The sequence below is a fragment of the Oenanthe melanoleuca genome, chromosome 2 (assembly GCF_029582105.1).
Source record: "Oenanthe melanoleuca isolate GR-GAL-2019-014 chromosome 2, OMel1.0, whole genome shotgun sequence".
Classification (NCBI taxonomy): Eukaryota; Metazoa; Chordata; class Aves; order Passeriformes; family Muscicapidae; genus Oenanthe; species Oenanthe melanoleuca.
In genome coordinates, this window is record NC_079335.1 from 37222541 (window position 1) to 37238341 (window position 15801).

At 36.6% G+C, this 15801-nt stretch overlaps 1 protein-coding gene across 3 annotated transcripts in view; it reads left to right on the forward strand.

Moving 5' to 3' along the window:
* Positions 1 to 15801, forward strand: part of TOX (thymocyte selection associated high mobility group box) — a 215853-nt gene that overhangs the window by 185648 nt on the left and 14404 nt on the right. For all 3 annotated transcript variants that reach the window (XM_056485533.1, XM_056485534.1, XM_056485532.1), the window contains one exon: positions 4445 to 4525. In XM_056485533.1, coding sequence (XP_056341508.1) covers positions 4445 to 4525 — 81 coding nt within the window. The remainder of the gene's footprint in view (positions 1 to 4444; positions 4526 to 15801) is intronic.

The window sequence follows — 15801 nt, forward strand, 5'->3', positions numbered from 1 at the left end:
TATATATATATATATCAGCAATGAACTTCATATTAGGGAACACATAGCAAAGCACAGGAGACATAAAGCCTGCCTCAAGGAATTTATGATCAAAAAATACAAGAAATAAACAGCAGTTAAATACATAAAGTAAAACATGACCAGAATTTGGCAGCATAAAGTAAAAGTGCTTAAGTTTTGCTGTTGTTTTTGTGATTCTAGTGTTTGTGAGTGGTTGTCCTATAACTTGCCATCCCTCTATCTCCAATTGGAATTTTTGTGCATTCAGTTTAAGGATGTGTATCACTTAATAAGAAAAGGTCAGTCCTTTCTGTAGGCTGCAGTAGCTCTGGTGGCCCACATGCATGGTCAGCCCTGGAAACCTGAGCTAAAGATTCCTGGTGCCTGGGTACTGGTACCAGCCTGGTGAGAGCCCAGGGCATTCATTTTCTCTGGTGACCTAATTAAAATTCTGTATTATATTCTATATTCTATATTCTATATTCTATATTCTATATTCTATATTCTATATTTATATTTGCATTTATATTTTTATTATAATATTTTAATTATATCTATTCTTATATACACACAGTAGGTTTTTGTCAATTTCTCTCCTTTTTATGTGCTTTGCTGTGCAGTGTAAGGGAACTTGAAGCTTGCACCTTGGAAGTGCAATTAAATAAGGACCTGTGTATTATGCTGTCTGCATTTGCTTGTGCAAAACACAGTAGGAAAATAATGCAGCAAATTCCATTTATAGACAAATGTATGCAGTCTTGGTGTTTTGGGGTTTCTATAACATGCTGAAGAGAAAAAGAATAAATTAAACTGACCTACCCTGCGTATACAAAATGATGTCTTTTTCTGCCAACATTCATTTTTCCACAACTGGGACAATATAGAAAATAAAATACTGAGTAAGGCCACAAATATGCTGCTGAATCAGAATGGGCCTTTGCTGTCTGAGTGACAATCAGGTGACGTTCAATTATCATCTTAATTGAATTAAAGCAAAATGGAAATTACTTAATTCCATAACTATATGTTTCTGTCAAGTTACTTATTTAATAATTGTTGCTTGCTTGACAGAGGACAGGAAAATGACCTTATAGGAGATTTCAAAGATGAAAAAAAAATATATATATTCTCACTACACAGTATAGATAAGCAACAGAACAGAACCTTGCTTTATGATACATGAAAAATGTTAATTGTATTATTGGATATGATGTGTTTTATAATTTGGCAGTGTCTTAGGCATGAAGCTCAAAAGACCTTCAGCTGTTTTCTAGGGCACACTTGAATGATGACACAAGCCTTTTTCCTCCCCAAAAGTGCTGCAAGGATGCAAGTCTTATACTTACAACAACATGGAACTATTTAAGCCTGAGGGCTAAAAAATTCTCACAGCTGCAGAAAAAAAAAATTTTAGAAGAGTTTGAGAGGAGCAGCTGTCTTGTTCATACCTGTTTGAGGTAGTGCTGCAAATGCTGAAGACACTCCCCACCTGCCCTGCCTTCAGGAACCCTCAGTACAAGTCCAGTCCACATGTGAGTTGGTACCACTGCCAGGGCCACATTCCTTTGCCTTCAGACAAAAATATTGACAACCAGAGCAGACCTTGTTCTATTTATGGTACAAGTGTTTACTCCCCAGACAGGTAGAATTTACCCTAATTTTTAGTCTAGGCCATGACCAATCAATTTCCAAAACCAGCATGAGGATCCTCAGCCTACTTGTACACTAAGCTAAGCTGTGAGAATCTTCAGGAGGGCATAGACAGAGAGAGCTCAACCTGTTGTCCTCAGAGGACACACCAGTGCTTTTCCAGGGACAAGCTGATCACCTTCCAGACAAGCCAGCCTGCAGGAGCCATTCTTGCAAAAATCAAAGCAGGCTGAGGTCATCTAAAACTTTTTCCCACCCTTTATTTATTTTTTTTTTTTTTTACTATAATGACCTCCTATTAAATAGTTAAATTTTATAGTGCCAGGGAAAACATAGTGTTCATGTGATTATTATTCATTCACCAAAAGATTCAAGAGGAGAGGGCAAAGCACTGGACATAATTAAATAACAATGGTCTGATGATGTTTCTATGTAGTGATGTTTTAGATGGAAATTTGCAGGGCTGTTGTTAGCTTCATATTATTGAGTTAACCTTGTGCAATATGACTATTTGCTGGAAAAGTCAAGTCCCAGAGGACTCTTTCAATTATGCTGTGACTGTAAGAGCACAGCAGGAGTGTCTATTTTTTATATTTGTGTAATGCAAAATAAAACCCAATGTGGAAGCAGTAGATACATCTTTTGAAGAACATTATTCTGTGTAAAATTCTTTGTTCAGCTCTGTTTTTTAAGTTGGCTATCAGAGTGATGCAGAGACATTGCAATATACAAAGCACTATAACTTAGTCTTTGTTCTGTAGGTCAAGCTGAATTCATTCCAACAGCTAGGAACAGACTGCTGACTAATTTCTTATTTGCTTTCAAAACAAATAGAAATTCTCCTAATAATCACAAACTATTACAATTTAAGAAGCAAATTGCTAGCTTTTTTTTTATTATTATTTGTGGAACCATAGGAGATCAACAAACACTATGTATTTATCTTAATCTGGAGAAATTACAAGGGTGCAAAGACACTGTTGCACAGCTAAAACCAATCTTTTTCCCTCTCTGTCTTTATATTTACAATTTTAGAAGTCCAAGACTTCTCTGTTTCCATTATGATCTTTTGCTTCCCTGGGAAGCAAAATCTTTAATCCTTTTAGGCAGCCTCAGAGTTTTGCCAGCCTGTATCTGAGGTTTGTTCTGTGGCTGAAAGCAAAGCGTTAGTGAAACAAAAAATTGTTTCACGAGTGCATTCTTTATAAAAATGGTGCTGTACTGGATCCTTCCAGCCTGACATTACCACTCTCCCTTTGTAGTCTGCAACTGTATTGTCCTCTGTGTGTACACTCTGTGCTGCCAGGTCCTCTCCATTACAGGACTGCTGGTTTTACTGAAGCATTGGAAGATCAAAAGAGAGCACTTTAAAGTTTCATAAAGTTTATCTTTCTGGGGAGGAGATGTTCATGTGTGCTTTTAGCTGTAGAATTCAGAAGCACACCCCAGAATTGTCCTCCTAGACAGCTTTGCCTGTCTTTTAGTTTTGAACCAATAGCCCAGTTAACCAGACGGTGAGGAGTGGGAGGGGGAAGGTGAACAGCCTTTACTTTCCTCATGGAGGCTTTCCACACATGCCCAGTGGTACATTTGGCTGGAGAAGTGGGCAACAGAGACACAAGGCTGCAGTTTCATTTTGTGCAATATTATGAACCCCAAATGCCCATCCACATGTGGATTAATCTCTGGCACATGACTTAAAAATCATGAAATATAACAATAAAAGAAAAGTAAATTTTCTTTCTTTTTATTTTTCTCCCTCACTTTTAAACCTTTAGATGTTTTTTAAACTTTTCCTTTCAACAAGAAAGATGAGGAGTCAGTTCTGCTTAGTTACATGAAGCCCAGATGCATGCATGACTCCTAAATCTACCCATTCAGGAAAAAACCCAAACCATGAAGTAGTGAGAAACTCATGACAATATTTGCAAACAGAAATGTTGAGTTATTCCTAAATCTGTCACTGACATGGCTAAAAGAAAGTCATTAGCTAGGCTTCATGGGTCAGAAGCTGGTTCTCCTGAGAGCTTTCAACCCTAAATATCTGCACATCCTTTTCTAACATCATCTTACTCTAGTGCTATGAGGTCCTGCCTAACCCTGCAGATAATCTTTGATCTTGAAATCTGGGCAAAATTGAAGTGATTCTCCAAGGTCTTTAATCTATTATGAGATTGTGCACATGCCACATTTAAAATAATTTGGTGAGTTGAGAGGAATGTACAGAAATAGATCCATGTTTCTGAGAAGTTAATTAGACCGATATGGGATCAAGACTGGAATAATGACTAACATTTATTATCCTTAGCAGCTCCATGGGCTTCTTTGACTGCCCCCAACAGTTCACCCAGGGAAGAGAGAAATTCTCTTGTCTAATCTGTGGTGCTGTCATCTCCTCCTTCATTTAGCTCAAATGTCTTTCTGCAAACTCTCATCTTTCCCAGAGAGATTTAACTGGTCTCACAAGTGGAAGCCAGTGGAGAGGGTCACACCTACCTTCCCCCATCCCAAAGGTCCCATCTGAAAATGCTCCCCACACTTCACTTTGAGCAATTAAACCTGAGGTGTTATGAGGGATACTGTTTTTTCAGCACTGCTGGTTAGTTAAATGCTGTTTCACAGTTGGAACAATATTTTCTTTAAAATAGTTGATGTTTATTATTTCACTCTTTAAGCAATATGAGGAGGAAAGGCTGTTTACTTAGAAAGACATTATGAAAATGCATGAGACACATCGGTGATATATAAAAACAAAACCAGATTCATTTACCAGTGTGCCACTCTTTGTTTTTAGGTATACAAAAAGAAAACTGAAGCTGCCAAGAAGGAGTATCTGAAGCAGTTAGCTGCCTACAGAGCAAGCCTTGTATCCAAGGTAACACATAATATATATACATGCACACATATATATAGTGACATATTGCAAACCATTTTCAGCTGAGCACCACAGTATTTAGTGCAAATAGCCTTGTTTATTATCACCTTAAACTTGTGTTTAAGTTCCAAATGCTCAATAAACACAGTCATCTGTCCACTTAAAGATATCCTTTCCCTCCTGGTCATCAAGACAGCACTTCAGTTTGGGAGTAACATGCCAGTTCAACAGGGGAGGGAGGTAGTGGGAAACAGAACATAGAACAAACATACCAGGGAGCCACTGTGCTACCTATAAGGGGAAAAAAAAAAAAAAATATATATATATATATATCTATATATCATGCACAAAATGCCTGGGTTTGGTTTTGTGGGTTTGGTTTTGTGGGGTTTTTTTAGTACTGCTTTTTACCTTGCAATCACAAAGAAGAAATAGTTAAGCTCAGATGATATTGCAAATTTTTATAAGAAATGTGGATTTCCATTTTACGTCCAGCAAGCCATTGTGAGCACAGCCTAGGTCACCATTAAGACAATGGTGGAATGTTCTTTACTGGAACACACTAATATACAGCCACTAGCAATTATCTGAATAGATTTATTAAGCATTCTCAGTGCCCATAATTTTTCAGTAGACTCTTTAGAATTTGTAATAGACTTTTAAATATGCAGAAGAATGTGAAATTACTGTACTGTGTCAATGTGATAAAAACATTGAGCAACTTCAGAATCATACCAGTTAGAACCACTTCTTTTGGGTCTATCAAAACAAATTCAGATATATTTTGTTCGTACTTAAATAAAATCAGTTTTAAAGGTAAAGAGCACAGTATGAATGACTGGCATATAGGATATGAGAAGAACTTTTTGGTTAGTTTCAAAATATTTTTGGAGCCCTGCACACAATACTACTCTGTATACTATATTAATTTTTCAGGGTGCTTGCTATATGATTAGCCATGCAAGGACTTTTCTTGCCTGTTTCTGCATTATCTCTTTATTTGGTCAGTGTTTGTTCTGAATTTCAAAGTCTGAAATATGGTTGTCACCTAATTAATTTTGGGGGGTTGTGTCCTGTAACTTTCCATTTTTTTACCTGCCATTAAAAATACCCCTGTATTTAGTTAAAGTAATTTACAGTATACCTTTCATTTCTGTATTAGGGCTATTTGGCTCCAGAAATAATCACTGCCTTCAGAAAGAGTGCCATCTGAACACAAGCAATTCTTTTTGAAATAGTTTGTTTATTGGCAAAAGATAGGTCCAAAAAGCTCAAAATATTCCAAGTTTTAACCCAGCTTATCACTTGACGAGATAACTTGGCTATGATTCTGCACATCATGGACTATTTATGTAACACTCTATGTGACATGATATAAAAAATGAGATTTTTTTTTTAAGATAAAAAATTCTATTATGCTGTTTTGTGAGGTTTGGCTTTTAGAAAAAAAAAATTGGAAGACTGTTGATCAGTTCAGTGCACGAATCCATTTGTGCAAATATTCAAATTTGTTGTTAGCCAGAAAAGCACTGAAGCGTTTTCTTAACTTTTAAGCAATTATTTAAATTCTGTCCATAATGTAATGTTTTCTTCTAGTGTGGAAAGCATAAAAATATAAACTTCATGAAGCTGAGTACTGATTGCTTATTCCCATGAACACACTCAGTGGATCTAACAGAGCTGGCATGTAACTAAAGCAAGTCCATTTTGGAATAAGGATGTAAAATAATCATTTGTAATATAATATCAGTATATTCTACATTATCATTATTAAATATTTATATGGCACCAGAAGAGTTGCTTTAGTTGTCTTTAGACAAGTCTGTAAGCATGAGAAAATATATATAATACAAAATTAAGATTATTTGGAGTCAATGTGGTATTGTTGTTACATTACTATCCATAAAAACTATCTTTGGCAGTATTATTAAAATTCCAAGACCTCATTATCAAAAGTTTAGACATGCCAAAAGTAACACATTTTTTCCAAAAATTCTTGATTATAATATTAATGATTTGCTCACATATGTATTTTGTACTTTGTTCTTGTACCTCACACTTATAGTCAGGTGTTCACCCTGGATCCTCCTGAGTTATATTTACTGCAGGTTATTTAATCTTGCTGCTTTATAGAATTTTCTGTGCTGCTCATCCCAACAGTGCTTTGGTGTAAGGAAATTCTCACTAATACTTGGGAGCAGAAAGTATATATTGTCCATAATTTCAAACACAATCAAATAATTCTGAAATCAGGTTCTCAGCAATTTTTTGTGTTCTCCTTGGAATTTTTTTGAAAGTATCTAAACAATATTAAGCCCTTCATGTTCATGGTAGAGCTTCAATGACTTCAGGGTGGCAGCTGTGAGATGCTCAGTTGTGCTTCATATCCCATCACGACATGCTTTTGCTATCTAAATGTTATCCAATTATCAAACTTTCTTTCATATCCCCTCCTAGAGGTCTCTGTCTGCAGGAAGAGGCACAAGTAGGCAAGGGTCCTGCTCTCTGTCCAGATCAGCAGGTGCCTCACACCTCCCAGAGCAGCTGCTTTTCCTGTTTCCTAACTTTTTGACACTGATTCTGCTACCTTTTTTCATTAAGTAGTACTGGTTTTTAAAGTAGTGAGCATATGAGAGTCTTTGTGTGTGTTTCTCTGCATTTATTTGCAAGTCTTCTCTTTTCTGAAGGGCAAGGACTGGACATATGCCATGTTCTACCTCAGTGGTCCAGACTTGGAATTGAATTCATGGCACCATCTTGGCCATTTGAGATTCCAGAATAGTCAAAGTAGAAGATTACAGGGAAACAGGATAAAACTCTATTGCCAGGACACTTCCTAGCCTCTGCCTGCCAAAAAATAATGGAATTCAGACACACTGGTGTTCATCCCAAGCTCGGGGGTGAAAGTGGAGCATCAGGTGAAGAGAGTGGCCTTCTTCATGACACTCAGCTCCTTGCCCCTTTACTCTGCTTTTTTTTCCCCTTCCCCTTCCCCTTCCCCTTCCCCTTCCCCTTCCCCTTCCCCTTCCCCTTCCCCTTCCCCTTCCCTTCCCCTTCCCCTTCCCCTTCCCTTCCCTTCCCTTCCTTGTTCATTGTTTGGAAAGCTGAGCAGTCCTGTTTGGAGTCTGGCACTCACACACCCATAGTATGTATCACATCAGACTGTGTCATTTGACAAAATCAGAGATGAAGGGAGTGGAAGTGGCACCAGCAACTCTGGTAATAGGATTGCCACCCCATCTCTAGTACACTTTCAAATGCTTTCATGATATCTTTATAAGACATGTATGGCCACCACCCAGTAAATAAGCAAAACATGTGATTATGTAAATATGTCAGTATGAATTAATTCCCACTCATATATATTTCTTGTATTTTCTCCATATTTATTGACTGAAATTAATGGGTGTGTAGTTCAGTTTGTTCATGTGTGTAGGAATTGATAGGTAAAGTAAAAACACATAACAAAGCATTATATCTTCTGCTATGCAGATTGCCATATTGCTTATAGTACTGACTAAGCCTTTGCATTGTAAACAAGTGTCTTTATATTTGCCCTTAGTTGCAACTTTTAGTACTATTCAGGTCCAGAAATGCAGTCTCTGGTATCTGGTAATTTGTACAGCATTACATAAAATGCTGTGAATTGCAATTTTACTTTTTTCATAAAACAAGCACTTTTTCTAGCTTAACCAGCTTTTTTTTCTGGCTGACATTAGATTTTTTTGCTTCATCTTTCAAATATATACATTTAATACAGATATATATGAGTAAATTTTAAATACTTCCATATATTACATAGGTTCATCTATGAATATTTATAAAACAATATATACATGTTATGTATTCAGCATGCATAACATATTTATGAGCATATAAGTGATACATATAAGTGTGTTAATTATAACAGTACAACTGTATCTGTTTCAGTAGTACAAAAAAGATTTATCGTTCCTGTTTTATTCTTTTTGACTAGATGAACCTTTAATTCTGTCTGTGTAGTGACACAATTTCAAGTTTCATGAAGATATATATTAGCAACTATGGCTGAAGCTAAAACCTCTCAGCAAGGGGAATATTATTCAAATTCAAAATACTCAGGCATATTTCAGAACTCTGATGTTGTATCTAAGTCTAGGTGTGTCCTCACTTGACTTTGAAGTAAATGCATTGGACATTTTTCAGTTTTGTGAACAGTGCAAATCCTTTGGACATGTAAAATTGCTTCTTGTAAGATATGGCAGACTTAGCTTTTCCTAGTCCATCATCTGGCAATTGTGGTTCATAAGGAAACTAAAGGTCATATCTGTAAGGCTGACATTGCCTTAATGCCATTAGCACAGCAATTTGTAACCAGAGAGTTCTAGAGACCCAAAATATCTGTTACACTGCCTGTGTTGTAATAAAAATGATCAGCCTGAGGAATTCAAGTCTCTTAAAATGCAGTGGACATAAATGAAAACATTTGGCCTATTTGTAAAAAGCAATGTGGAGACCATGATTTAAGAAAAAAAAAAAAAAAAAAAAAAAAAAAAAAAAAAAAAAAAAAAAAAGAGCAGTTTCCAAAAATAACCCAAAGCTTAAAATGGTAAAATGATAAAATTTATATTAGTTTCCAATTTCATATATGTATGCAGTGAGAGCACTTGCCTAACATATGAAAAAGCAAAAAGATATATTAGGTCTCCCTGATCATTCATTTCCCAGCTCCTAAATAAATGTATGTGTGCAGGTGTGCTCTCTCCACAATTTGTTTTCTGTAGCTGCATATCTTCATAGCATCCAGCTTCAGATGTAAGGGGGCTCTCTATCCTGGTTCATTCCTTCCTGAAATAAGCAGCTGCTGGGGTTTAGGACATTTCTTTTGGGAATAAAATTCCTAATATCTCTTGACAAGGGTTAGTGACTGAACTGTCTTGTCTCCTGGTCAGTGCTTTAACAAGTTGGCTGTTGCATGCAAGGAGAGCAGCATCCCTTCTGCTGCTGGCAAAGAGGCACCTGCTTCTAACAGCTTCTCCTACATTATATCTAGCCCTAGTCCATGCAGACATTTCTGGAATTTCATAAACCAGTTTGGCTGTTCTCAGTGAAAGTATAAGAGAAATAATAAATAAAAAATACAGTTATGTTTGATGCGTGATTTTTTTTGGTAGCAATTAAAGTGCGACAAGGCATATGGCAATATTTCCCTTAAAGCAATAACTAAACAATCCCAGAATGATGATATACACATATGTTTTACCCATTAGAATTGCTAGATGGAAAAACTTTAATGGAAACTTCCAAACCAAGGACTTTATGCCTCTGTGATCCCTCATTCTTTAATTATTTCTAGAGTTATAATGATGTAGTCAGAAGTTTTCAAAGAATCGTAAATTAAATCCTTTATGTGCAAATATGTGATGTATCACAGTATCTTCTAAGTAAATGTGTATTTACAAAACAATTGTCTAATCTCATCATAACACAAGCCCAAATATTTTTTTTTTCATCTAGCAGGGTAACCAATGATCTACTGCAGTTGAAAAGAAAGAGCAAACTATATTTAAGTTAGTGCCATGAATTTGATTTGAAGCTAAATCATGTAATGCTTTACATGCACCAGTGCAAAATCTGAGACATGCTCTCACATAATTTCTGCCAAAAAGTGGCAGAAAAGTCTTGATCTTGATAGAAGCCAGATTCTGATTTGAAGAGGAGCTGTGTGTGTTTTTGAAGTGAGTTAATAAAACTAGATTTCACTATTAGCCTAGTGCTTCCATTTGGGGAATTAAAACACTTGTATCAAATTAAAGTTGCATATCCTTTATCACATGTACCCAGGTTACATTCATAAAACATCCATTTTTACTTACATATCCTAAATGAATCTGTGACAATCCCCTACAGATGATGACAAAATGTATATTTAGATTTGAAGATGTTCTTCTGAGCCACCTTGACTAATTATAGATGACAACCCATGGCTTACTCCTTTGTTTCTGGAACATCAAGAATATGTCAAAAAGCTTTCTGAACTCTCTGGGGTCCCAGCTGTTGTTATTGCAATAGGTGACTGGAATTAACAAAATGGGAAACGTCATTTGCTAAGAGCCTCTTGTGACTTAGGTGGGAAGGCAGCTGCACTGCAAATATGCATATGAGTTATCTGCTGGAGTGGATGGAGTTAATCAAAGGCATCTCTAAAGGAGTTAAATACCTAAGCAGGAAGAGAAAGCAGTGCTGGAGAGAAGTCATTCTCTCATAAAAATCAGGGGTATTAATAAAATGGCTGAGCCCATGCAAGCTAGAAAAAGGAATTCTTCTCAAGGACAGGCTTGGGGTTGGAAGTGACCTAAAATGTCAAAAATGTTACAAACAGACAGGATTATGTGAACACAGAAAAGCTGAGAGAAGGAATAAACAATTCAAGATGCTCCTTCCACCAAAGAGACAGCAAAGACAGCAGATGCAAACTTAAGCTTAGGTAAGCTTTGTAGGAGCTGCATAAATATGCAGCCAATTTCCTTCTATCTGCCTCTTTAATGTCACAGTACTGAAGATAACTCATTTTTAAGCTGAGTCAGGCCTGCCTAAGTTTGATCACAGCCTGCACAGCCTGGACCATTCTGGTACCATCTGACATAATCACTGCTGTTTCCTGAATGTAACCTTCATTCTGGTCACAGAGTCTGAAAATTGTTGAATTCCTCTGCATAGCTCAAGGACAGACACCAGTCACTAGGTGTGAGCATGGCACTGCCATGGAAAGGGACAGTGTTGCAGCTATATAAGTTTATGATACATATTCATGTAAAACCTGAAATAGGTTTAGCTCTTTTCCAGGTTTGGAAATACTCACACAGTACATGTTCTGGTTTGTAGAGAGAGGATTCCAGACCTCCATTTCTCATTTAAAGAGAAACACCTGTTTTTCATTTAAAATAAAACTGTGTTGCACCATTATGGCTTTGTTAAAACAAACAAACAAACAAACAAACAAACAAACAAACAAAAAAAACAAAAAAACACACAAAAAAATCTGAATTTGGAATATATTGTGTTTGCCCACAAGTAAAACTGCTTGCAGAGTTTGTTGTTTGCATATTGGCCATAAGGCTCTCTTTGCCCTTGGGATGGTCTCTCATATACTTAAAGGACACATAAGTGTCCCATAGTACCAAGAACGTTTACTGAATGCTCTGAATGTATTTACTGGATATTTTCCTGTAAAGGAGTGCTTAATTGGTGTTTATTAATAAAGAAGCATTTTGATAATATCTCATCTGTAAACAACTGAAATTATATTGCTCCAACTGAAAGGCTTTGATCATTAATTTTCTAAAATCAATAGAACAAGAAAAAACCTTTCTTTCTCTGTAAATAGAACATCTCTGTTTTCTCTGAGACAGCACTGAATTTTTAGTTTTACATTGCAAGAAGCAATATTAATTGAGCACTGCTTGCTAGAGTGAAATTATAGTAAAAATCTATTTAATTCCCACATCCTATTCTATAGTAGATAAGAATTCTGAATGAAATGTATAAAATATATAAGTTGAAGATGTCCATATACATCATGTGTGAATACATTTATGTAGTCCTACTTACTGGCAACGTTTCTAACAAAACTGCATGAACATGTTAACAATGGAAATAAAGCACTTGTAGATTCTAGGCATACTTCTTATGGATCAGAGGTCAAAAGCAGTGATCACCAACTGGGAATGATTCTCAGCCTCTGTTAGTCAGATCCTACCTGGTTTTCATGAAAAATGAAATGGACATCCAGACATTAATACTTAAGTAGTAATATTGTTGGGCTGTGATACAAATTCTGTTTGAATTAATAATAGATTTTCCTTTAAACTCAGTAGTCTAATGATCAGTCCCTTAGAGTACTGCCTTGTTAAAACATGTCCTTGCTTTACTTTAAGCCATATGGACGTTTATGTTCCAACAGAAATGGGATTAGAATCTCCAACAGTAGCCAGAAGGCAGACACAATTTAGAAAGAGAATCAATACCCTTGTGTAGGTTTCAAGAGCTGTTTGGTTACACAGATACATAGGTGAGAGTTTAAAGTGGGAGTTTTCATAGTGTTTCAAAGTTTTCAAGTTATGTCCCAAAGGGAGCTGTGGAGATGCCAAAATGGCATCATCTAGGCTGGTTTTTTTTTCTATAACATAGCTAAATTGAGCAGGAGTTTTCTATAAAGCAGCTAAATTGAGCATTATTTACCAAAAATAATTTCTCAGCCACAGGAGTGAGTCAGATGAGATGAAGAAAATGCCAGTGTCACTTTCCTCTAAGGAACAGACTCACCCTCTGTGCCTGAGTGCAGTGTGATGAGAATGACCTCTAGTCCCAGGGCAGTTCCCTTCAGAGAAGAATAGTGAGCAATGCTTAACCCCTTATTCCTAATTTAATTATTTACTTTGGCAGTAAAGCATAACGAGTTTTGGCACATAGTAGGGGAATAGAGGTGCACGGGAAAGCTCTCTTTGCACTAAAATTGGAAGGAAAGTCATGAGTTTGGTGAAGATCATGGGGAAGAATTTGATTCAGCACTTTCCAAACTTTCTACAAAATTATCAACCTTTAGTGCTTTCTCATAAGAACAGTACTTATCTGTATCATCACAAACTTCCTTAAAAATATTATACAAATAAAATAATTTTGGGGACCATGCACCACTAGTAATTTTAATTAATATAATTATACTCATTATCATCAGAATTACAGTAGTACTTATTTTGTTCCTTCCCTTTTCCCATTTGTCTTCTACTTTCATTATCTTTAGATTTCAAAATGTTCTTCCATTTTTTCTTTGTGTTTCTATAGAACAACAGATTCTTTGGGAGGAGAGGGTGGGAAGTGGATTTGTGTTGTGCCTAAAGGGCAGTCATACTTTCTCTGTACCCTTCAATTTCCTTGGCCTACATACCTACCTTATCTTCACCTGCTGATTTTTTTAAAATTTAATTTAGACAAGAGTATTAGGTGATGATGTTAGAAGGAGAGACAGGTCCATAGGAAATCCTTCTCCTAGATTATGAAAAATGTGAAGATTTGCAGCAAGACTTCAACTTATTCTCCAGAACAATATAAGCCACTCAAAGAGCATAAAGGACTATTATAAAAAGCTAATTTGTCACTCTAGTTTATGTTCACTAATGTATGTGTAAAATACCACCTACATTTACCTAACTAAATGTAATATTCTGTCACCCTCTAGTGGTGGGTCTACACCACCATTCTTCACCTAGTAGTGGTGGAAGGTGCTCTCACTCCATGCCTAGTAGAAGACTTTATCACATTTGGGAGTTACTAAGCCCCAGTGTTTGGTGGCTGTGTGTGTGGATTTGTAGTTTTGGTCTCCACTGTATAAATCTGAATTTTATCCTAGAACTTCGTCCTATAAATTAATGATGTAAATTGTCTGTGTTGGTTTGGGGCAGATTAATTAGAGGTTTGGGAGAGCTTTTAAAATTATTTGTGTGATCTTCTCCTTGGATAGGTCAAGAGAAAATTGGCTGAAATCCAACCTGCAAAGTAGGGACCATAACTTTGCATTTGAAGCCCATATTGAACAGTCAAATCCATTCTTTCCAAATTTCAATTCTTACCCATAATAAAACTCCTTGTCTAAAACTGTCTGGTGCTGCATTGGAGCAGTGTAATGCCCATTCTAGTCTGTGAAAGCAGGAATTTGGCCCAAAATCTTAGTGTTTCATACATGCTTCTTGGTTTATTTTACAACAAAGTGACATCACAAAGCCAAAATACTTGACATTACCTATTTTATTAGCTCCAGCAATACTTACAAAATCTGTGTTTCTGACTCAGCTGCAGAAAAAAGCTGAAAGTACAGTATGCTGGAGAATGGCATTTAATGGCTTCATTTATCAAGATTCCAGTAAATGATAATATTGAGGTGTTTTACACTGATATTGGACAATTTGGTTTCAGATCACATATGACTTAAAGCATCCTGAGTTACAGCAAAATACTTGGTCTTAAACTGAAGTGTGGTGCTTTTTGCTGGATCAAGAGGTGGTGAAACATAGAAAGCTGATTCATAGCTTGAGACAGCTGAAAACTGTTCCTTTTGATCACTCTGCAGACCTCTTCTCAGAGGTGTAGCAAGTGTTATTCATCTCTGACCAGAGACTGTGCAATTCCTCTTAACATAACTCAGCATTTAAAGTATCAAATTATACTGTCTATATGTCTGTAATTTTATCAGTTTGGGCCATGCATCCATCACTTTTGTGTGAACTCCCAATTGTCCAGTAATTAGATTGGCTCCCTGTATCTTTGTTAAAGGGGTGTGTGGCAGCAGCCTTGTAGTTACAAATGAAATAGAAGTGTGTATCAGTATGTCAAAGGCTTTTTTCAGCACTCACCTCACCAGGAGGATTAGTTTAGCCAATCTGCCCTTAGACACTTCAGGAGCAATTATTCCTGCTTGGACCACACAGAGCCTGCCAGCTACATCATGGAAAGACAAGCTGTTTCCATGAAGGGGCTATGCTCCCAGTAAAGCTTCCAAGTCTCTCAAGAAAAAAACACAGCCTGCACCTCCTGTAATGTGCAATAAGCATGGGACACCCAAGAGGAGTCTCCTGACCACACTGCTAATTAGCAAACCTTCTGAATTGCTGAAATTTCAGCAAACCTGCCAGTCATTGCTTCTACACTCACGAGAGTGTTCTAAAAATACGACTGGGAAGAGAGGGGAAAAATTCTTCCCATGTTTTCATGAACATTTATTCAGTGTTTAAAAAATAATGGCCAAATAATGGCAGATTTTTTCGGCTACTTTCAGGCTTTTATGTCTGCATCTGAACCCTGCAAACATGCACATTGCACACGTGTACACCCACATGCAAGCAGATCCACAGAGACAGAGATTTGCATTAATTTTTTCATATTCATTTAATTTTCCTTCATTTATTGGAGAAAACAAGGGAATTTTTGCTAATGGAACTGCAGTTGCACATAGGGAAAAGGAAGTTATAATTCTCATCTTTATCATAACATATAATGAAGCAATTTCAGTCACGCTCCTGTCAACGGTTTGTTGGTGGTGGTGCATCCTTCAGGAAGAATGCAAATAGACTTCACTGACCCTGGAGTGCTGAGAGCAACATGAAACTTACTCTGACTTGTGAACTGAGCAAACATGACACAGAGATCACAGAATAAGGGCGTGTATGCATCTCTCAGCCTTGTTTTGACAAAGTGACTTTCTCCAGAGGGACATTTCTGCCATTTTTTTGCAGCATGTTTCA